Source organism: Theobroma cacao, chromosome 6, assembly GCF_000208745.1.
Source record: "Theobroma cacao cultivar B97-61/B2 chromosome 6, Criollo_cocoa_genome_V2, whole genome shotgun sequence".
NCBI classification, from domain to species: Eukaryota; Viridiplantae; Streptophyta; class Magnoliopsida; order Malvales; family Malvaceae; genus Theobroma; species Theobroma cacao.
In genome coordinates this window covers 24114845-24139343 of record NC_030855.1, presented here as the reverse complement: position 1 = coordinate 24139343, position 24499 = coordinate 24114845, and the positions used below count along the sequence as shown (strand labels likewise).

The window sequence follows — 24499 nt, the reverse complement described above, 5'->3', positions numbered from 1 at the left end:
GAGATTGAGTTACTACATAATTTATTTTTCAAGTGTTAAATGTAACTAATGTAAAGTGGTGCATATCAGCTAAAGTAAAGATATGGTTTTGAGAGAGATTGAGTTACTACATATTCTATTTTTCAATGTTAAATGTAACTAATGAAAAGTGGTGCAGATAAACCAGCTAAAGATAGAATTTTAAGAGAGATTGAGTTACTACACATTCTATTATAAGTTTGGAGAATTTATTTAGGGTTTTGTTTTGTTTTTTTTCTTTTTTGTACAGAAGCATCATCACAAATATCACAATGATAGTTACAATAACAACAATTATATATTTGTATATATCAATGTACATCAATAATTAGATATGATCATATAATTACTATTGCATATCTATTTCACAATGTATTCTCAACTTAATTAGAAAAAAAAATTTTACTATCCCAAGTGCATTGCATGGGCAGTAGACTAATAACGATATTTAAAAGAAACCTCAAAGAACTTTCTTACTTGACACTTGGCAAAATTATAGAGAAAGCCCCGGTCACAAACCACATTGCTTTGAGCCACCAACTCCGTTCCCACCCTACCTGGAAAACCAAATGCTTGGGTCGATATCTCATATTTCATATACTTGGTACCTATGAAATGCCTACCTAGCAAGACAAAAGTTTCTCACTAATCTATAATCTATCTGTCTATCTATAACTATATTTAAAGGACCTTCCTTCCATATGGTTATTTTTTTTCTTTTTCAATAATTATTATTTTTTCTTTACATTAAAAATTAAAAAAATTGAATCCAACTATTTACTTAAGAAAAAATGTATACATGTCAATTTGATTGAGTAATTGACATTATATATTAATCTTATCAAGTGATTTTAGAGATGATTAAATTCAGAGTTTTATTGTGTATAAGTTGATTCCGTTGAGATGATTAAATTCAGAGATTTATTGTGTGTAAGTTAATTTGGTTCAATATTTGTTTGCAATGACAGAATCAAGATTTCGCATTTGAGAATTGAACAAGAGATGGATCGGTCGTGGGGTTTTAGAGCAGTGGGGTTTTAGAGCATCTCACCAAACAAAAAACTTCTTGCAAAGGTAAAATTATAAAATTTTTAAAAAATAAAGATATATTATGAAATTTAAAAATTTTTTAGAGACGAGGGCCCTACTAACCCCTTCCCATTCATCACTATTTTACATTAATTTATTAATTTATATAGTTTATGAATTGATTTTTAGCATAATATTTTAAAAAAGCTCAAGTGGGGTTCTAGGACGTGCTGCTGAATGTACTGTCTTTGAGCTTGTACTTGAATAGTGCTTGTTGTTTCGGCTCCTTGCTACTCAGCTGCATCATTCATGTGGATTGTTTGCGGGACTTGTCTTGACTGATTTTGATGGCTCCTTTTTAATGCTTTTTGTTCTTTCACTTGAGAAAAGGCTACTCTCTTCGTTCTCTCGATGTTGTTCTGATATCCTTGGGTCTTCGGGCTAGAGATTGTAGTGCTTGGTCTCTTTGGACTTCTACTCTCTCTATGTGCATCACAGGCCAGTAGGAAAAGGGTAGAGAGCTTCTTGTGGATTTTCCAGCTCATTTAACTCAGGAGATTGCAGCTGAACTCTAAGAACTATCTCTTTTTGTAATTGTATATATTCTACTTTCACACAAACCAAACTCGTCATGCCACTAAAGTCTCTAACAAACAGTCAAAGACTTGAGTTGGCATGGTGGTTTAATGTCAATAAAATCAGCTTTAAAAAAAAAATTAAATAGCTCATAAACTATTTAAAAGATTTCAAATTAGTTCTTATAATTCATAGTTAATTTAATCAAAACATCACTTATCATTTTATACTATATGATACAGACGTGATATATTAAAATGTCATAATTGATAATAACGTGACATATAAATATATTATAATTAATAATGATATGACATATTATAATTTATCATCACTTTGTCAACACTTTTAATTGTCACTCTCATAGGCGTGGGACTCTTGAATTGGAGAATCCATGCATACTGATGAAATGTTAATTAAAGGTGTATTGAAGTAATAAATTAAAATTAATTGAGGGGACCCAAGATTTGAAGAATTATTTAATACACTAGAGTTCCAGCACTTCCAATTACGATCAACATGTCTTTAACTTTTAAGTGGTGATTTCATGAATGTTGAATGACAAAACTAAATAATGAAGTCTATGATTGTTACTCAACGAAATTGATAACTTGTGGAGGGACATGGCAGACATTTCTATCGCGCCTAACTTTTTCGTAATGATAATGCTTTTACGGATTCACTTACTAAATTTGACGTACACAAAGCGAGAATATTATTTGCACTGTGGTAACCCGGTAATGGAATTTCGTGCTTATGGTGTGGATTTGCATGCATTAATTTGTTTTTCGGCTGCATTCGGGATTGTGTCTAGTGTTATAATTCTGGTGAATGGTGTGCTTTATTTTAATGTTTGCTAATTGAGATTCTGCTATGTATTTAGGGAGGGTACTGTGCTGTTGTGTTCTCAAAATGACATACTCTGTTCGCAGCAGGGGCAACATATGTTGTAATAGGTTGTTCTCTTCCTACCAGTTGTGTTCAGATCTTTGTAATGGTGATTGTATCAGACGGTCTTTCACTTGTAGTGGATACCAGGAAGAGCCAAGATTATTGAGATTGAGCTGTTAAAGGCTGTAGAAGCTGGCAAAGTTACAATGTGCAAATGGAAAGATTTGTTGAAGAATGATGCTTAACGTGAAGAACCAGAGAGCTTTGCTGCAAGTCGAGCTTGAGAACATGCAAAATGAAGAAGACCATTTTCACGTGCCTTGGCCACGTAATTCTTTTCATTTATGCAGTTGCTATTTTAATATTGTAGTGTGTCAGTTTTTTTACAGTTTTTGCAGTTTATGTCTTGTTCCTTAGTGGGTAGTTTCTAATGGCCTTGTAGGCCACTAAGCACTAGGCTTGAAAGTGTCAGTTAACTTTTCATTGTTTATTTTTTATGGCTTTCCCTCTTGTACTATGTAGAACACTTACTTAATGGTATGAGTGAGCGGCTTTTGTGTGGCTTTCTACAATTCTTATCCAATTCACTTGTGTTTTGCTTTCATTTTTGAGTTCATAAATTTTTTGATTTTCTTTCACATGGTATCAGAGCCCTAAGGATCTTAAGGGACCTTTTCTGTTATATTACTAAAAACATAAACTGTTATGGCTTCAGGAAGTTTCAGTGCAACAACACCTCCAATTTTCACTGGTGACAATTACGCCATATGGGCTGTGAAAATGGAGGCATATCTTCGTGCCTTTGATTTATGGGAGCTCGTGGAAATGGGAGGTGACACTCTAGTTATGAGACAAGCAAACCCAACAATTGCTCAGATTAAACAACACAATGAAGAGGTTGCAAAGAAATATAAAGCACTCTCTTGCATTCACTCTGCAGTGTTTGATTCAATCTTCACCAGAATCATGACTTGCAAAAATCCAAAGGAGGCTTGGGATCGTTTGAAAGAAGAGTTCCATGGTAGTGAGAAGACTCGACAAATGTAGGCTTTAAATCTGCACAGAGAGTTCAAAATTTTAAGAATGAAAGATGATGAAAGCATCAAAGAGTATTCTGACAAAATCATGAAGCTGGTGAACCAGCTAAGGCTGCTTGGAGAAGACATGACTGATCGAAGGATAGTCAACAAGGTTCTTGTGAGCCTTCCAGAGAAATTTGAAGCCAAGATTTCCTCTCTGGAAGACTCCAAGGATCTATCACAGCTTATTATGACCGAGCTAGTAAACGCCCTACAGGCTCAAGAGCAAAGAAAGGCGATAAGACATGAAGATAATGTAGAGGGGGCCTTTATGGCCAGAAACAAATACAAGAATTCTAGCAGCAAGAAACAAGACCAGGAGAAAAGGAATCGGGATAGAAGATCCAGTGATGGAAGGTAAGGGAAACAAAAGGGTACTTTTCCACCTTGCTCATACTGCAAAAAGAAGAACCATTCTGAGAGGTTCTGCTGGTTTCGGCCAAATGTGAAATGTAAGTCGTGTAATCAGATGGGGCACGTTGAGAAAGTTTGCAAAACAAAATGGAACAAGTCAGAAGAAAAAGCTGCTATTGTTGAAGAAAAAGAGATTGAAGAAGAAGTTTTATTCATGGCTAGGAATCCTGATATTCAAAAGAAAAGGGATACCTGGTTGATTGATAGTGGTTGCTCAAACCATGTCACTGGGAATGACGAAACCTTCCTTACCTTGAACAGAAACTTCAAGACTCAAATGGAGATTGGAAATGGAACATACTTGAAGATTTTTGGAATAGGAAAAGTAGGAGTTGATACACCAACAGGTATGAAAACAATCTCTAATGTTTTCTTTTCACCAGATGTAAGTCATAATCTGCTTAGTGTTGGCCAGTTATTAGAAGATAGCTATTCCATATGGTTCAAAGACAGATCCTGCATAATATTTGATCCAATAGGGAAAGAAATCTTAACCGTGGGTATGAGAAACAAATGTTTCCCTATCAACTTCAAAAAGATGGATCATAAAGCATATCAATGCTTAACTTCTGATAATGAACTCTGGCACAAGAGGTTTGGCCATGTGAACTATGGTTCACTCAAGCAGATGTACTTAACCAATCTTGTTGATGGTCTTCCAAGCGTAAGTCAACCAGATAAAATATGTGAAGCTTGTCAATTGGGAAAGCAAAGCAGAACTCCTTTTCCAAAAATTAGCAACTCAAAAACTAGCAATAAATTGCAGTTAGTTCATTCTGATGTGGGAGGTCCAATGAAGGTAGCTTCACTTAATGGCAGTTTGTATTACCTGCTTTTTATTGATGACTTCACTAGGTATAAGTGGATCTTTTTTCTTAAAAGGAAATCTGAAGTCTATGGTAAATTTGTCAAATTCAAAGCTTTAGTGGAGAAGGAATCTGATTGCTCTTTAAAAATTCTTAGAACTGACAATGGAGCAGAGTTTACATCAGATGAGTTTGAAAATTTCTTGGCCAGAAATGGAGTGAAATATCAACTAACCGTAACATACAGCCCCCAACAAAATGGAGTCTGTGAAAGAAAAAACAGAACTCTTATTGAAATGGCCAGATGCTTACTGTATGAAAAAGGTTTGCCTAAAAGTTTTTAGGCAGAGGCAACTAATGCATCAGTGTGTTTACTTAATATCTTGCCTACAAAAGCTTTGACTTCTCAAAGCCCCTATGAAGCCTGGCATGGGTTAAAACCTTCTGTTGTCGGTTTGAAAGTATTCGGATGTGTGTGTTATGCCAAGATACCCGATGAGAAGAGAAGCAAACTTGACCCAAAATCACATATTACAGTTCACTTGGGATTCAGTGAAGTGTCTAAAAGATACCGGTTGTACAATATTGAGACCAACAAAATTTTTGTTAGTCGAGACGTTAGATTTGATGAGAGACTCAAGTGGAGTTGGGACAAGAGTGATGTTGAACAATCATGGAATCCTAATCTGGTTGGTGATGTTTTTTCAAGTGAAAAAGAACAGGCAGAAGATTTGGAAGACATGGAAGATGAAAGCTTAGCTGTAAGAGGTACAAGGACCTTGCAGGAGATTTATGAACGTTGTAACACAGCTATTATTGAGCCAAACACATATCATGAAGCAGCAAAAGATGAAAAATGGGTGCAAGCCATGAACATGGAAATGGAAATGATCAAGAAAAATAAGACATGGGTTTTGGTGGACCGGTCAGAAGCTCAAAATGTTATTGGTGTAAAGTGGATTTATAAAACTAAACTAAATCCAGATGGCTCAGTAAATAAATATAAGGCAAGGCTTGTGGTGAAAGGATATTCCCAGGTGTATGGAATCAATTATCTGGAGACCTTTGCTCTGGTTGCTCGGCACGACACCATACGATTGTTAGTTGCCTTGGCTGTTAAAGAGAATTGAGGCATATGGTATCCTGACGTGAAGTCTACCTTTCTAAATGGAACACTTTCAGAAGTGATATATACTGAACAACCAGAAGGGTTCGTTGAAGCAGGAGCAGAAGGTAAGGTTTGCAAACTTATTAAGGCGTTATATGGCCTTAAGCAGGCTCCTCGAGCTTGGTATGAACGCATAGACAGTTTTTTGATTGCACAAGGATTTTTCAGGAGCATGAATGAACCCACTTTATATGTTAGAAGTTCAAATTCAATTGTGCAATTGATCATATCACTTTATGTGGATGATTTGCTTATTACAGGGTCGGATAATGCTCAACTCAACAAGTTCAAGAAACAGATGATGGCTGAGTTTGAAATGTTTGACCTTGGTAAAATGACATATTTTCTTGGCTTAGAATTTATACAAGGACCAGACTACATTTTCATTCATCAAAGCAAGTACTCAAGGGAGCTACTTAAAAGGTTTCACATGAAAGATTGTAAACCGGTGGCCACTCCTTTAGCATCAGGAGTTAAACTATGTAAGGAGGATGGAGCTTCCAAAGCCTGTTGCACAACTTACAGGAGCTTGGTTGGCTGTTTATTGTACCTCACTGCTTCAAGACCGGACATCATGTTTGGCACCAGTGTTTTGTCCAGATTTATGCAAGCTCCATCAACCATACTCTACTCTGCAGCCAAGCGTATGCTAAGGTACTTGAAAGGAACAACAAACTTTGGACTTAAGTTTTGCAGAAATGAAAGCTATGATTTGCTTGGACATTGTGATAGTGATTGGGCAGGCAGTTTAGAGGACTCTCGAAGTACAAGTGGTTTTTGTGTTTCGTTTGGAAGTGCAATGTTCTCTTGGAGCTCAAAAAAGCAGGAGGTAGTGGCCCAATCCTCTACTGAGGCCGAATATATATCAGCTGCATCTGCTACAAATCAAATTTTATGGTTGAGGAAAATCCTTGAAGACTTGGGTTTCAATCAACAATGAGCCACTACACTGTTAGTTGACAACCAGTCAGCTATAACAATGGCTAAAAACCCCGTTCACCATGGAAGAACAAAGCATATACGGGTGAAATACCATGCTATACGTGAAGCTGTCAAAATTGGAGATATATTTCTCAAGATTGCAGGACTGATGATCAACTGGCAGATGTTCTCACCAAAAGCTTGGGAAAAGACAAATTCAAGCTTTTTCGAGAAAGATTGGGAGTTCTTCAAGTTAAGCCTCAAGAAGGTGTGTTGAAGACTGATGCTTAACGTGAAGAACCAGAGAGCTTTGCTGCAAGTCGAGCTTGAGAACATGCAAAATGAAGAAGACCATTTTCACGTGCCTTGGCCACGTAATTCTTTTCATTTATGCAGTTGCTATTTTAATATTGTAATGTGTCAGTTTTTTTACAGTTTTTGCAGTTTATGTCTTGTTCCTTAGTGGGTAGTTTCTAATGGCCTTGTAGGCCACTAAGCACTAGGCCTGAAAGTGTCAGTTAACTTTTTTTTGTTTATTTTTTATGGCTTTCCCTCTTGTACTATGAAGAACACTTACTTAATGGTATGAGTGAGTGGCTTTTGTGTGGCTTTCTACAATTCTTCTTCAATCCACGTGTGTTTTGCTTTCATTCTTGAGTTCATAAATTCTTTGATTTTCTTTCACAAGATTGTTTACTTTGTAGGATGGTATCAGAACTTTTTGGTGTGCAATGGAGAAGAACAATACCCTCTGATCCCCTTGCAAAATCAAACAGTCATCCCTTTCTCCATTGCTATCCCTCCACTGCCCCAAACTACATTGATGGGCACTTCGATAATAAAAAGTTTGCTTGGATTTGGGCATTGGACCGCAATGATTTTCATCATTTCTATATTTTAAAACCACGCATACTTTTGTTGCAAATTATAACAAAGCACAAATCACATGAACCACCAAAGAGTGCCATCGTCACACATGGTTTTCTAGTTTTTAATATTTCAGGCTTTCACTTGCTCTTATTCAGGAATGCTGCCTAGCTAGCTATCAGGAAAAGATATCACAACTCCTGAATAGCTGCTCAGAATGCAGCAGAGGCTTATTCATGAGCTGCACAAAGAGAAAGACACGGTAAAACTCGGTAGCACAAACATATTACTATAATTTAAACATGCCTCAGACAGTAGGCAAATCAAGAACTAGCTTGCTCGATCTGTGATATTTCATATTTGGAAGGCTGACCAGAGAGGGAGTTGATTGCTTGATCTTCCTTCTGAGGAGGTATCAACGGTTTTGAGGTTCCAACATTTAGAGGGACGTAGATTGCCTTTTGGATGTCCTGACGCATCTCCGTGTTGGAATCAAATCTGTTGCGGGAGTGGAAGAACATCTGAAACACTTTCACGCATGATAAATGGAGAAGCTTGCATGGTTTGGGCAAATCTCCGAATCCATCCATCAGAACATGCTGGAGCAACTCTCCCCACTTCTTGTCAAGTATTTCTCGAACATAGGCTGTTGAATCTTCAATGTCTGCTCCCGGATTTTCTTTCAAATAGAGTAATACACAGTTCATTTTCCCCTCTTCTTGTTCCTTCTGCGATTACAAGATAAAGTTCCTTAAATATAAAGAAATGTCTCTAGCCTTTACAATGTTCAGTAATCGTCACCTGATAGCTCTGTATGTCATTCAATAAACGGGGTATAAGCATCAGCAATTTGGTAACAGCCTCATATTCACCTGGCCTGACTTTGCAATCTATTAAGCTTGGGTTCGATAGAAATGAAGCAGGAAGAATTATGGTATGTGCAGCAATGGATATCATTCCAGTTCTAAGGTATTCATCAATTGATGGAAGAAATCCTCCCCTGCTCCACTTTGCTTCCACAAGCCATGAAGCAAATGTTTCATACCACTTGACAATAAAAAAACATTAAAAAAACAAAAAGGGATTTCAGTTCCATGAATACAAGCAAAAGAAAAATGGATGAATTAAGCACTTAAATGTTGTTAAACTTACTATCTGCTGCAGAAAAATTGTTATATCAGTTCCCTGGTGTTGGAGAACTTTTGCTACAATTTCTCTAACGAGATCATCAAGGGCATCAAAGATAGTCTTACTATGGCCAGTCAATTCACTAGCGTCCCATCTATCATATGCATCAATCCAATTGCATCAATGCACTGTAAAGGATCGAAAATCGACCCATTAACCATTAACTTTAGTTCTCTGTAATTACCTTCCGATTGCATCAGTGAGGCTATTCAACTCATCTAAAGAACCTTCCATATCATAAAAATCATCAGCAACTGTTACCACAATTGCACTTTTTGCAATCATCACCCGTATATCAGAGTCATATGGTAGTGGAATGCTGGAGGCAATGGCAAAGTAACAATATGTAGTTTTCTCTCGACCAAATCCCATATCGCTGAGACCCCTGCTCTTTGACCACCTATGGAAATTGAACCCAAGAAATCACAACAATAAGGCCTTAATTAGCATAATACTTTGCCCCAAAAAAAAATATTTATAACATAATACCATTGTACAAATAATCTCGTATTTCTGATGAAAAAAAGAAAAACCTTTTCACTTCCTCCAACTCATTCCTGTATATAAACTGCCGAAACTCATAATCTGCCACTGCAAGTTGCATTAGCTTCTCAGTTAAAAGGGGTGACAACCTGCTTACAAAAGGTTTGATGGTTAGCCTTTTCTTTTAAGTATTTTGAACATTTTTAAGTATAGTTTTGCTTTAAAAAATGTCAAGTTACAGTGACTATGCATATACCTGTGCAAGAAGGCCTTGCCTACCCACAAAATGTTGCTGTTTCTATCTTCAATCCAGGTTCTATGTTCCAAATGATCCAGTCGAGCGATCCAAGGATGTCTCAGCTCATGCTCCATCTATGAGACATTTTAAAGCAAGGAAAATTAAGTACATTAATACCACTCCATATATGTTGATGGCAAAAATTTCTAAAGAAATTAGACTACTTTTGAAAGTGTAGGCTTCAATCATGAGAGTTGCATGAGTCACCATACAATATGAATATGTAACTCGGAATGGCTGGCTGCAGGGCTTTCGAATTTTATTGTTCCCTGTCGGTATAAGCAGTGACAACATCGAGGGGGATATTCCCTTTTAGCATTTGACCATTTTGGCTCAAAGGTTTTGGAGTTTTACTATGCATGAGTACTTTTTGTCACGCCGTAAATTATTTTTTTCCTAAAATCATTAAAAAATAACACTTACAAAATTATTCAATTATTAAAAAAAAATTTAATAATTTTTATTTTTTAATTACATTCAATCAAAATTTTCGTACAACGAGCGTGTAGTTGAATATCGTTAATCAATACGTTACTTGTCATTTTATATCATGTGATATACTGAATGAATAATTATGTGACTAAATTATTTGATATGACAACATTATTATGTGACATTTTCATCATTTACGTTAGTGTCACATCAACTTCATATGAGTGTAAAATGATAAATGAATTATATGATAAAAAAAAATACAAATCTCGATTGAATGAAATAAAACAATATAAATTTTTTTAAAATTTTTTAAATAATTTAAAGATTTTTCAAGATATTAGGTCAATCCTAATTTATTTTTTAAAAACCTCTTTATAGTTTAAATTCTAAATATCTGTTTTTCACGTATCTATAGATATATAATATAATAACTCTTACATTTGGTGGTTATATTGTGTCCTCTAATTTTATGAGCTCGCATACTTTGTATTAATTTATTGAATTAAATAAATTCTATATGATAAAAGAACTCTTACTATAATCAGATCAGAAATATTCAATTGTGAATGCTACCAAAAGAATAATACTATGTATTATTCAATTACCATTTTCTCAAGGTTGATAGATCTAAAGTTGTCCTTATTGTCTCTAGTCCCCTTGGATAATACTTTCTCTATCACTTTCCGAGAAAATGATCTGGCCTCCTCGAGTTCATACTCTCCTGGAAACATAAAATCTGTTGCTCTGTAAACGTTGAGCATTGCGCTTGAAAAGTATTCATAATCTTTTTCAATACGAGCTCGAACTTCTTGATTTTTCAAGAACCAAAAGAACTGCCCTGCATATGCAAAAACAAGATTTATAAATTAAAATCATTTTTCCAATATTGAAAACATTAAATTAAACAATGGCTAAGGATTGTTTGATTCAACCGTACAAGGTGATACGCTATAACCATGCATGCGAAGGAGCCGAAACGCTAAAGAGTCTTTGTGCAGCTGGATTGCACTAACTGGATTGCTGCTTGGTTTTGCCTGCGACTCTTGGCTGTTGTAATTCCTAAGAGTTTTAATTATAAATTGACATCAAAGGCAGTTTCCTCGTAGCTATGTAATAAATGGGGGGAAAACAGAGAGACAGAGAGAGGTAATTTTGAAATACCGGTAAAGCTGGGCCAAATTGGCTTCAATCTCATGTGTGAAATGGTCAGCTAACCCCAATCTTTGTAGTTGATTGACCACACAAAGCTTTATTAGCTCTTCATCCATGGGATAAGTTGGTGGAACTGCATCAAAAGTCAACAAATTTTTGAAGCAAAGTCTACTTAGGTCGTTAATCCAAAAGATTGGGAGGGCAAGGTTTAAGTAAAACTGAGCTGTCTGACCTCCATCAGCACATCTTCGAACAAGAGATTCCAGATAACCTAAGCACTCTTCTTTTCCAGTAGCCATGAAAGCCCGCGCAGTGGCAGCGGGAGATTGGAACAGTGAGCCATCACCACTCAAGTTCATGGTTATGTCTTCTCCGCTGATATCATACGACGAAGGCAGCGCTTCAATATATGATAACAATGGAGGATATTGACTGTCAACAAGTTCCTCGCTACAAAAAAGTTTCACATCAATAACCAATTATTAGTTATTCTTTTTACCAGATAATCATTAATCACCAATTCTTCATAAATATGCTTTTGAATATCAAGTTTTCAACCACTAATATTTAATTTGAGAGCAAGTACGTTTCAAGGATCCTTTGCCGTTGGTGGAATATGTCTGACAACAGTTCGTTTAACTGGGAAGGGAAGGCAAGCTCTAGCCCAGCTTTAAGCGCAAGTTCAATCATCCCAGGGAAAACAATTGTAAACCAACGGGGAAAGTGGTCGTGAGTTACTCCAAGGTGCTTCTCGGCGTTTCCATGAACAAAGTCCAATCCTGAAGTTTATCAAAATTTTGAATAAAATCGACAAAAGTGATTGAATGCAATTTATATACGTAGTTGAGTATACTTTATACCTCGCTCTATATTTTTATTCCCCACATTCCACTTTTTGAGTGCAATTACACAAGCCAAAGTAGCAGGCAGAGACTCGATGGTGGGATTGCCATGGGAGTCACACTCCCCCCAATACCCTTCTTCTGTCTGGTTATTCAGCACCCAATCCAAGCAAGCCTTGAACATGGGTGATGAAAGTGGCTGGTTGGAATCTGCAGCAGGATTAATCATTGCCAACCAAGCAGTGTCATAAGCAGAAGGGGAAACAAATGAGTAAGGATCGATCTCCAACGACATCTCTTCCTTTACGTCTTTAACTATAGCTTGAATTGAAACATGCAAGAGTTCCATGCTTGTTGCTAAATTAAAACAAAAACAAGAAAAAACAACAGCGAAAGATTTTTTTTTTTTGTTTTTCTTTCTCCGTTGTGAATGATAATACGTTATCTCTTCCTTTATATATAGAATTGCTTGAACAGATTTCTACCGAAACATGAAACATGCATATGCTTGTATATGTTGGTGGCTTAGAGACAATGACTGCAGCGTGTTTCAAATGTCATAGAACTTTTATAATATATTATTAATTAATTAATTTTCAAGACTAATTAAGATTCGGAAAATTTAACCATAATCCAATTATTAAGGAATTATTCTCCTTATTATTTAAAGAATTTTTTTTAATATAGGATTATATCTCTCACATATTATTGATGAATATATTAAATATATATCAAACAGCTTTCAATTAAAGAATGAAAAGCAACTTGACATTTGATTTAATTTGAAAAATAGGCAAGTCTAAGGTATAATAGTCTTGTCAACTTGCTTTAAAAATTCAATGAGGAGTTGCATGCATGAAACACATTGTATTCCTTTGCAATTTTCTGAAATTTCTATAATGTGTTTGTCATTTGGAGCATGGGGTGTCTGCATGTCTAATTCCTACCTTAAAGCATGTCCATTTCTTTCAAGTTTCCATGCTGGGAAAGCCTAAAATTGTTGAAAAACTTTCCAAATTTCCAATCCCTGTATGATAAGGTTAAACAAGGAACGTTAACCTCGGAAATACGTCATAGCAAAGCTACATGACCGGTCCATAGTCGTGATTCACGAATCCATGCACTGATCGCGGTCCGCAAGCCTTGGCTAGCATGAAAAAAATGTGTTGTGTCTTAATTATCATTTCAATTCAAATAATTTTAAAATTTTCATTAATTTGTAATATTATTGTTATTAAATAATTAGATTATGAATTTATTTATCTTGAAATATATGACAATTTTTATATATAAATGTGTTGTATTTTAATTTGTATGGCTTTTTATAGTATTGTGATAATAAGAATTTATATACGTAATAGTAATTTTTTATATGTATTATTTGATATTTATAAGACTCTGTTGAGAGTAAATATAGACTATACTTAAATGTCTTGATCATTATCTTTTCAGAAATTTTTGAATTTCTTTTAGGCTTTTTGTGTGAAGATTGTATTTTTTTCACTAGATAAAAAGAATATTCATATCAGAAACCAATATTAATCCAATGGGTTTTAACCCACTTTATCAGATATGATCTTGAGCCCCTTTAAAATCTTTTACAACGTCAGAACATTTTGGTGGGCTCCCGAGCATCCACACACCTAACTCTCTGGTGGCCCATAATAAAAGTTTGAAGCCCAATAGGGGTTCGGCCTCATTCTAACCCAAAAAGAAATGAAAATACTTTTTTTTTTTATTAAAAATCTAAATAAGTCTCTGAACTATATAAAAAAAGTCAATCAAACTTCTATATTTTTATTTCTTTCAATTAAATCTTTGAATTTTTATTTTAGGTCAAATAAATCTTTTATTTTCATAATATTGAATAACTTCCATTAATCAATAATACAATTAGCACTTTTATGTTACATCATCTATCATGTGACATGTTGACATGCCAATATCATGTGAAAATCTTTTTTTGGTAAGTTTTATTGTCACGTTATCTGTCACATAACATTGACATCATCAAAATAACACATTAACATGCTATATGACAAATGACGTGGTATAAAAATATTAATTGTACTGTTAACTAAAGAAAGTTAATTAATAGTTAGTAAGTGAAACTTATTTAATTCAAAATAAAAATTTAAAAACTTAATTGAATATAATAAAGATAGTTAGCTTTTTAAATTATTACAAGACTTAAAGTTTTTTATTTAGGTCTATACTTTTAAACTCACATTTAACATTAAAGCTTAACCCACTTTATTAGAATATAATATAAAACTTGTCACATTATCAATACTAAATAATATAAATCTAACACTTACTTATCGAAAAAACATAACATTTACAACTCCAGAATAGCTGCTCAGAATGCAGCAGAGACTAATTCATGAGCTGCACTAAGAGAAAGATACAGTAAAACTCGGTGGCACAAACATATTACCATAACTAAACATGCCTCAGACTGTAGGCAAACTAAGAACTAGCTAGCTCGATCTGTGATATTTCATATTTGGGAGGCCGACCAGAGTGGGAGTTGATTGTTTCATCTTCCTTCTGAGGAGGCATCAACGGTTTTGAGGTTCCAACATTTAGAGGGACGTAGATTGCCTTTTGGATGTCCTGAAGCATCTCCGTGTTGGAATCAAATCTGTTGCGGGAGTGGAAGAACATCTGAAACACTTTCACGCATGATAGATGGAGAAGCTTGCATGGTTTGGGCAAATCTTCGAATCCATCCATCAGAACATGCTGGAGCAACTCTCCCCACTTCTTGTCAAGTATTTCTCGAACATAGGCCGTTGAATCTTCAATGTCTGCTCCCGGATTTTCTTTCAAATAGAGTAATACACAGTTCATTTTCCCCTCTTCTTGTTCCTTCTGCGATTACAAGACAAAATTATCAGTTATATTTCCTTAAATATAAAGAAATGTATCTAGCCTTTACAATGTTCAGTAATCGTCACCTGATAGCTCTGTATGTCATTCAATAAACGGGGAATGAGCATCAGCAATTTGGTAACAGTCTCATATTCACCTGGCCTGACTTTGCAATCTATTAAGCTTGGATTCAATAGAAATGAAGCAGGAAGAATTATGGTATGTGCAGCAATGGATATCATTCCAGTTCCAAGGTATTCATCAATTGATGGAAGAAATCCTCCCCTGCTCCACTTCGCTTCCACAAGCCATGAAGCAAATGTTTCATACCACTTGACAATAAAAAAACATTAAAAAAACAAAAAAAGGATTTAAGTTCCATGAATACAAGCAAAAGAAAAATGGATGAATTAACCACTTGAATGTTGTTAAACTTACTATCTGCTGCAGAAAAATTGTTATATCAGTTTCCTGTTGTTGGAGAACTTTTGCTACAATTTCTCTAACGAGATCATCAAGGGCATCAAAGATAGTCTTGCTATGGCCACGCAATCCACTAGCGTCCCATCTATTTTATGCATCAATCCAATTGCATCAGTGCAATGAAAAGGATCGAACATCGACCCATTAAACTTTAGTTCTCTGTAATTACCTTCCGATTGCATCAGTGAGGCTATTCAACTCATCTAAAGAACCTTCCATATCATAAAAATCATCAGCAACTGTTACCACAATTGCACCTTTTGCAATTATCATCCGTATATCAGAGTCATATGGTAGTGGAATGCTGGAGGCAATTGCATAGAAACAATATGTAGTTTTCTCTCGACCAAATCCCATATCGCTGAGACCCCTCATTCCTTGACCACCTATGGAAATTGAACCCAAGAAAATCACAACAATAAGTCCCCAATTAGCATAATACTTTGCCCCCCCAAAAAATATTTATAACATAATAACCATTGTACAAATAATCTCGTATTTCTGTTGAAGAAAAGAAAAACCTTTTCACTTCCTCCAACTCATTCCTGTATATAAGCTGCCGAAACTCATAATCTGCCACTGCCAGTTGCATTAACTTCTCAGTTAAAAGGGGTGAGAACCTGCTTCCAAAAGGTTTGATGGTTAGCCTTTTCTTTTAAGTACTTTAAACATCTTTAAGTATAGTTTTGCTTTAAAAAATGTCAAGTTACAGTGACTATATATATACCTGTGGAAGGAGGCCTTGCCTACCCACAAAACATTGCTGTTTTTCTCTTCAATCCAGGTTCTATGTTCCAAATGATCCAGTCGAGCGATCCAAGGATGTCTCAGCTCATGCTCCATCTATGAGACATTTTAAAGCATGAAAAATTAAGTACATTAATACCATTCCATATATAGTTTCTAAAGTGGATGAGAACTGCAATTCCGTGCAGAAATAAATTATTACCAAAAATTAATGGCTTAAACAATTTCGTGCAGAAAAGGGTTTTGGAGTTTTGGACACGTCCAATTTGATTGTCGTCCGTACTACGCATGACAGCTTTTTGTCTTGCCATCAAGTATTTCTTTGTCAAATCATTATGACATAATATTTCAAAAGAATTTTCATTTATTAAATATTATTATTTTTTTATTATCTTCATTTAATCTTTTATACTATTATTTTAAATAAAATAAAATTTTATTATTATTATTAGTAAAAACGTTACTTATAATACATGATGTTAATGTGATATATCGACATGTCATAATATATAATGATATGATATTTTTATTTGACATTATAATATGATTACGTGACATTTAATATTGGGTATATGAATATAAAATTAATAAATAATATTTTAATTAAAAATAATTAATTTATCGTTAATAATAAAAGACTATTTGATTAAAATATAAATTTGAAAATTTTATTGAATGTAATAGAAATATTCCATTGCGAATTCTATAAAAGAAAAACACTACATATTATTCAATTACCATTTTTTCCAGGTTGGTAGATCTAAAGTTGTCCTTATTGTCTCTAGTACCCTTGAATAACACTTTCTCTAGAACTTTCCGAGAAAATGATCTGGCCTCCTCGAGTTCATACTCTCCTGGAAACATAAAGTCTGTTGCTCTATAAACGTTGAGCATTGCGCTTGAAAAGTATTCATAATCTTTTTCAATACGAGCTCGAACTTCTTGATTTTTCAAGAACCAAAAGAACTGCCCTGCATATGCAAAAACAAGATTTATAAATTATAATCATTTTTCCGATATTGAAAACATTAAATTACACAATGGCGAAGGATTGTTTGATTCAACCGTACAAGGTGATACGCTATAACCATGCATGCGAAGAAGCCGAAACGCTAAAGAGTTTTTGTGCAGCTGAATTGCACTAACTGGATTGCTTCTTGGTTTTGCCTGCGACCCTTGGCTGTTGTAATTCCTAAGAGTTTTAATTATAAATTGACATCAAAGGCAGTTTGCTCATAGCTATGTAATAAATGGGGGGAAAACAGAGAGACAGAGAGACAGAGAGAGGTAATTTTGAAATACCGGTAAAGCTGGGCCAAATTGGCTTCAATCTCATGCGTGAAATGGTCAGCTAACCCCAACCTTTGTAGTTGATTGACCACACAAAGCTTTATTAGCTCTTCATCCATGGGATAAGTTGGAGGAACTGCATCAAAAGTCAACAAATTTTTGAAGCAAAAATGAAGCAAAGTCTACTTAGGTCGTTAATCCAAAAGGTTGCGAGGGCAAGGTTAAAGTAAAACTGAGCTATCTGACCTCCATTAGCACATCTTCGTACAAGAGATTCCAGATAACCTAAGCACTCTTCTTTTCCAGTAGCCATGAAAGCCCGCCCAGTGGCAGCGGGAGATTGGAACAATGAGCCATCACCACTCAAGTTCATGGTTATGTCTTCTCCGCTGATATCATACGACGAAGGCAGCGCTTCAATATATGATAACAATGGAGGATATTGACCGTCAACAAGTTCCTCGCTACAAAAAAGTTTCACATCAATAACCAATTATTAGTTATTCTTTTTACCAGTTTATCATTAATCACCAATACTTCATATGCTTTTGAAGATCAAGTTTTCAACTACTACTATTTAATTTGAGAGCAAGTACGTTTCAAGGATCCTTTGCCGTTGGTAGAATATGTCCGACAACAGTTCGTTTAACTGGGAAGGGAAGGCAAGCTCTAGCCCAGCTTTACGCGCAAGTTCAATCATCCCAGGGAAAACAATTGTAAACCAACGGGGAAAGTGGTCGTGATTTACTCCAAGGAGCTTCTCGGCGTTTCCATGAACAAAGTCCAATCCTGAAGTTTATCAAAATTTTGAATAAAATCGACAAAAATGATTGAATGCAATTTATATACGTAGTTGAGTGTACTGTATACCTTTCTCTATATTTTTATTTCCCACATTCCACTTTTTGAGTGCAATTACACAAGCCAAAGTAGCAGGCAGAGACTCGATGGTGGGATTGCCATGGGAGTCACACTCTCCCCAATACCCTTCTTCTGTCTGATTATTCAGCACCCAATCCAAGCAAGCCTTGAACATGGGTGATGAATGTGGCCGATCGGAATCTGCAGCAGTATTAATCATGGCCAACCAAGCAGTGTCATAAGCAGAAGAGGAAACAAACAAGCAAGGATCGATGTCCAACATCTCTTCCTTTATCTCTTTAACTAAAGCTCGAATTGAAACATGCAAGAGTTCCATACTTGCTGCTTAGTTTAAACAAAAGCAAGAGAAACAGCAGCGAAACAATTTTGTTTTTCTTTCTCCCCTGTGAATGATATATACTACGTTATCTGACATTATATATATAGAAGTACTTCCTGGAACAAATTTTTACCAAAACATGAAAAATGTATATGGTTTATTGTTGCTAGTTCTACACATACAAGCTTACATGTCGAACAAGTACTATAATAATAAGTAAGTATCGTTTTAACAGAGAATTGTATCTAAACTCTTACTAATTATTAAAATTTAACATTTTAATCTTATCCAAGTAAATATAATTTTAAAAATGAATTAAAACTGAAATTAAAGTAACAAGCTAAACTAATATATTAATGCTAAGAAATTTCTAGAAGTTCAGTAAAATGGAGCCTAGGATTGTGAAAGTACTTTAGTTTTCATTTGGATTTAATTTCACTCCTTATACTTATATCAATAGGTTGGTTGCTAGCCTAGAGTTCAGAAACTAGAGATGCAATGAGTAAGTCATGTAATGCCTAAAAACTAATTTTATAATACCTAAAAATCAGTAACACAATGTCTAAAAATCAGTAATATAATACCTAATAACTAATGGATTTGTCTACTTACAATCAAGTTTAAGTTGTCAAAATCATACAGTATTTTAATTTGCAAATATATCTAATCAATTTTAACTCCTCAACTTTAAGATTCTATGAATAAATGAATAAACTCAAGAACTTAAAACACATATTTTGATGTCATTTCTACTCTTTGGGATAGCAACAGACAGTATTTGGTAACAGAGAGAATTCAAAATTTAATTTTAAAATTTTTATATGAATGGAAAAATAGAGAAAATCGAAACTATATTAATTTATCTAAAATTGTTTAAAGGGTATTATTGTCAAGTTCGATCAAAATTAATTAAAAACAATTAAAATTATAATAAAGAATATTTTTAAATCAAACTTAAGGAGGTTATTTTTCATATTTTTTTCTAAATTTATTTGGACAATATCTATTCTGGGATTGAGCTTTCCTCCATTACGGTCTTTCATTTTTTAATATATTTATCTTCACCATTCATTCCCTTATACACACACATGTTAGGTCCATGCGGCAGGTACTTTTTTTTTTTTCTGGTTCTAGTTTTAGCGCCAGTCTTTTCTATATATTTCTATCTTTACATGTTTGAAACACATTGTACTCCTTGGAATTTTCTGAAACTTCCCATAATGTGTTTTGTCTTCGTCTAGATGTGGAGCATCATGTCATTTTACCTTTAAAACCTGTCCACATTTTCAAGCTTCTTTGGTCCTGGGGCATAACTATAAGTTTGAATAAGGAATGTGAAACCTCGAAACTATTGCCATAGGAAAGTTTTTGGACCGCAATTTAAGCTTCAGCTCTTTAAGGGGGTACTCGACCTGATCACGTTGGTTGTTGGAGGGTCAGGGTGGGGATGGGGTCGATGGTTGTCGGAAAGCTTAATGACCATAGAAAATCATACTAATTTTCAGAAATCTTTGGCCATAGAACGGCCTTATGCTGAATCTCCATCGTCGTCATTCCCTACGCAAGCTCTCAGTGCGTAAAAACGTGAATCCTAGAAAGTCAATATCAACTTTATTACAAGAATTTATGTTTCGTGGTCCATTTGGCTGGATTTTATTAACCAACTTTGATAACTGACAGCTAGTGGGGCAGGCCATAGCTAGCATGAAAAACGATGCGAAAGAAAAAAGAAAAAAAGAATTTTCATTTTTAATTAGCAAATGACAAAAAATATTGTTTCCATGCAAATGACTTTTACTCGACAAAGTTCTTACTATTATTATTAAATTGTGAATCTTATTTATTTTGAAATATATGATAACTTTTTAGATATTAACGTGTTATATCTTAATTCGACTTATTTTTATGTTATGTGATAATAAGAATTTATATACATAATAGTAATTTTTTATATGTATATTTGATATTTGTAAGACTCTTTTCGGAGTAGTTATGGATTATACTTAAAATGTCAATTTCTCTTATCATTTTCTGGGCTTCTTGTGTGAAGATTGTACTTTTTCACTTGATTAAGAAAAATCAGAAACCGATATTAAACCAATGGGCTTTAGCCCACTTTGTAAGATATGATCCTGAGCCCTACAAAATCTTGTTAAACATCAGAACATAAACCAATAGTAAACCAATGGGCTTTAGGCCACCTTGTAAGATATGATCCTGAGCCCTACCAAATCTTGTTAAACATCAGATCATTTTAGTGGGTTCTCAAGCATCTACACCTATCCCATTTGGCCCACAATCAAAGTTTGAAGCCCAAAAAGGGTTTGGGCTATAAGCAAAAGATATAAAGACAGTCCAATTGTATAATTAAGTATTTCTTTCTATATTAATAAAAAAAATAAAAGTATTTACAAGGTTAATTTGAACAAAATAATGTTTTTTTAATGGAGAATAATGAATAATATTGATAGTGAAATGCGTATTAATTAATTCATCTATTACACAATTTATAGGGCATGTTGAGAGAGGGTTTCTAATTGAATGAGGAAATATTCCACAAAGATCAGATCATAAAGATCCAAAATTCATAAAAAGTTGTTTATATTTTTTATACCATGATTTCCATTTCTAGAACTAGACTAATCTTGAAAAAAACAATTCCCTCTGTTATCTTTACCAAGAAAGTGAAACAAGTGATTATTAGGGTTAATTAATTTGGAATTAAGCTATGATTCCTCTTAATGAGGTAAGATGGCCCCCATATACAGTCAACAAGGTATGCAGAAACCATTTTGTGGAGCTATATAGGTCCTGCTGTCGTGCTCAAAATGACCTTGATAACCTACTTAGATATGCTTTAATCTTCCCATGTCTAACCAGTTCAATGAAAATGACACCCTCTCATATCATATCCTTAAACTATAATCATGAAAATATTAAGCATGTTGATAAACCATGATTATATGTTTAATCCCATTAATGTTTTTAATCTGAAACCTATTGGTTTATTCCTCCTTAAAAGCAGTGATCAAATGACACGATCGACCACAGCTTGAGCCAATGAAAATTGGCAAGACAGTTTGGGGTGAAGTGCTTTTTTCACAGGCCAATGTCAGGACGAAACATTGGAGCCATGAGGTGAAGTAAAAAGGCTGATCATGTTGGCCATGTTGACATTTGAAACCCCAAATGATTTTTTTTTTATCTTTTATTTTATTTTTAGTGATGTTGGGTAATTAACAGCTTGATTATGACATTTGGAATAATCCTACGTCATTTGTTGGAAATTATGGTCCCAAATAGATTCTTTCATATCTCTCATAATAAATTCTTTTAGCTAGTTTGGGTTGGCTTTCCCAATTTTATATTTAGTAGTAGCTTTTTTTTAATTAATAAATTGTATGATGTCTATATTTATTATACAACTGTCAATATTGTTCACCTGAAAATCTAATTTCATGATCAATCTATATTAAAATTTATATATATATATATATATATATATATATAATATACTAATCCATGTATGTATCTATCTATGACTTTGAGAAAAATCAAGGTGCCTGAGTTATTCTCCATGTTGGAGAAATCCAATTCTAACGATGCCGCCCTGGATGTAGATTTGATGTTGATGAGAGGACTAATGCTATTAACATGAAAGGACAAAGGAATATGGCATCACCATAATCTTCCCAAATCAAGATTAGCTATTAAACAATCAAGATTCCCTTCCATGTTTAATTCTCTAGCTGCGAAAGGTGTACGCTTTCCTGTTCTTTTTTCATCAGTGTAGCTAGAAACCATGGCTGAAAATTAAATAAACTGAGAGTAAGTTCAAAGACCTTACCAATATTGATCCGCCATACTGTTATCCCTCAAAGCAAATTATTTATTGGCTAATATAGAGCATAAATCATAGTCTTATTTGACTATACAGTGCAAAAAAATAAAAATGTTCTTAACCTTGGTTATATCCTGCTTGAATCATTTCATACATTATAACTAAGATGTATAAATTAGCTACACTCACAACCATTAAGGCCTTGAAAAACTCAGACTAAGAGTTCCAATTCATGCTAGGAAGTATAAACTGCTGGCGGGAAACGCCATCACCGAGGGATCCAACGAGCGTGCCAGGGTAAAATGGAGCGTTCTGAGGTAGATGATGGAGCAAAGAAACAAAGGAGTTGGTATCATCAATGCCAGCTGTGCTACTACTATTCAGATCACCCTGGAATCTTTTTCCGGATTGTGAGCCAAATGAAGAATTTGGTTCATTCCAGTACTGTGGAGGAATTGTACGTTTAACGGGGAATGTATTTGTCGTCGTAGAAGCTAAGGACATGGAAAGATCTTGCTTTGAGCTTGAAGAGGCAGCTGGTATTTGTGAAATGGTACTGTGTTGCATGCCTTCTCCTGTTAGTATCCCTTCGAAGAAATTCTCTTCGTTTTCTAGCAATGAACCATAACTTGTAGCTTTCGAGGTAGGAGGCTTTGGATTTTGATGGGTAGAAGTTGGCAGTGTTGCTAGCATCCCCACTGTGGAATAGTCTTTGTCCCTCTCCATCGGTCTTTGGGTATTATTCTTCTTGTAGATCCGGCATAGAACCCAATCATCAAGCTGGAAACAGAAACCAAGAAGGCAAAGCAGAAAGAGGAGAAGACAGAAAAAACACATCGGTAAGTGATCTAAATCTTAAATTTATGGGACTTCAACAGATTACTTACGTACCCTTAAAGAACCTTTCCTGTTGGCTACATCAGCGATTTGTGGCTTTGAAGTAGAATTATTGTCGACAAGGCGATATTCATGCATGATCCAATTTGTTTTAATCCCTTTTGGAGGCTTACCTCCATAGAATACTAGAGCTTTTTTGACACCAACCTTTTGATTACCATTAGAAGTTACAATCGGCTTATCAGTCCCTGTGGCTTTCCAATAACCAGAAGTTGCGGCTCTATTAGGCCTTGCTCCATTCGGATATTTCCTGTCTCTAGGACTGAAAAAATACCACTCTTGCTCTCCAAAGGTTGCCTTACCTACAAAATTGCATAATCCAAAGACTTGTTCATCAAAGGTGTTTAACTAAATATGAGTTGATCAATGAAAACATGGTGATCAAGTAAATCTGGACATGTACTTGGCAACTCCCACGGATCAAACTTGTAAAGATCAACTTCTGCTATGATTGTAACAGGCAGAGGAGCAGAAGCAGCCTTCCGTTTGAGGTAGTGAACCACTAGCTCTTCATCTGTCGGGTGGAACCGGAACCCTGGAGGGAGTTGCGGGTGCGGCGAGGCAGATGATGAATCTGTACTCTCCATTAATTTTGCTGAATTTTACCTTCGATTTAAACTTTTCTTTTGAACTTTAATGAAACCTATGGACTTGAAGACTATTGAGGTAAATGAAAAATAATGGACACAAGAGATATGATATTAATGTTATAAGGTAGGGGAAGAGGGGTATGGGGAAGGGGGACAAAGAGTGGCTGCTATGTTCTGATAAAGAGCCACGTGGGCACCCGTTATCGGATGACACGTGGCATAGCAGAGTGAAGGCTGTTGTGACAAGTGTTGGGAATGGGTGGTAGGGACCACATAAGCGGGCAAAAGGCAACAAATTTGGGAAGGGGCAGCTTTCTGGGGTCATAGGTTTGGAACTGCCTCTACGCTTTCCATGTCATGCTTTTCCTATGCAACAGCCTAACGCCCACAATCCGAAAAACTAATTTTC

At 35.0% G+C, this 24499-nt stretch overlaps 2 protein-coding genes and 1 pseudogene across 2 annotated transcripts; all 3 read right to left on the bottom strand.

Annotated features, from left to right (window-relative positions):
* Window positions 7886-12516, bottom strand: LOC18596905 ((E,E)-geranyllinalool synthase). Its single transcript, XM_018123215.1, has 12 exons — window positions 12186-12516; window positions 11912-12104; window positions 11558-11775; window positions 11335-11458; window positions 11111-11232; window positions 10779-11011; window positions 9697-9812; window positions 9491-9589; window positions 9142-9357; window positions 8922-9051; window positions 8571-8816; window positions 7886-8497 (listed from the first exon to the last, which is right to left on the bottom strand). The coding sequence occupies exons 1-12, from the start codon at window positions 12514-12516 to the stop codon at window positions 8093-8095; spliced, it is 2433 nt and encodes an 810-aa protein (XP_017978704.1). The 3' UTR covers window positions 7886-8092.
* LOC18596904 lies at window positions 14404-18853 on the bottom strand (annotated as a pseudogene).
* Window positions 22596-24101, bottom strand: LOC18596903 (NAC transcription factor 25). The gene is made up of 3 exons (XM_007025650.2): window positions 23904-24101; window positions 23495-23802; window positions 22596-23383 (listed from the first exon to the last, which is right to left on the bottom strand). Exons 1-3 carry the CDS (start codon window positions 24085-24087, stop codon window positions 22820-22822), a joined length of 1056 nt encoding a protein of 351 aa, XP_007025712.1. The 5' UTR covers window positions 24088-24101; the 3' UTR covers window positions 22596-22819.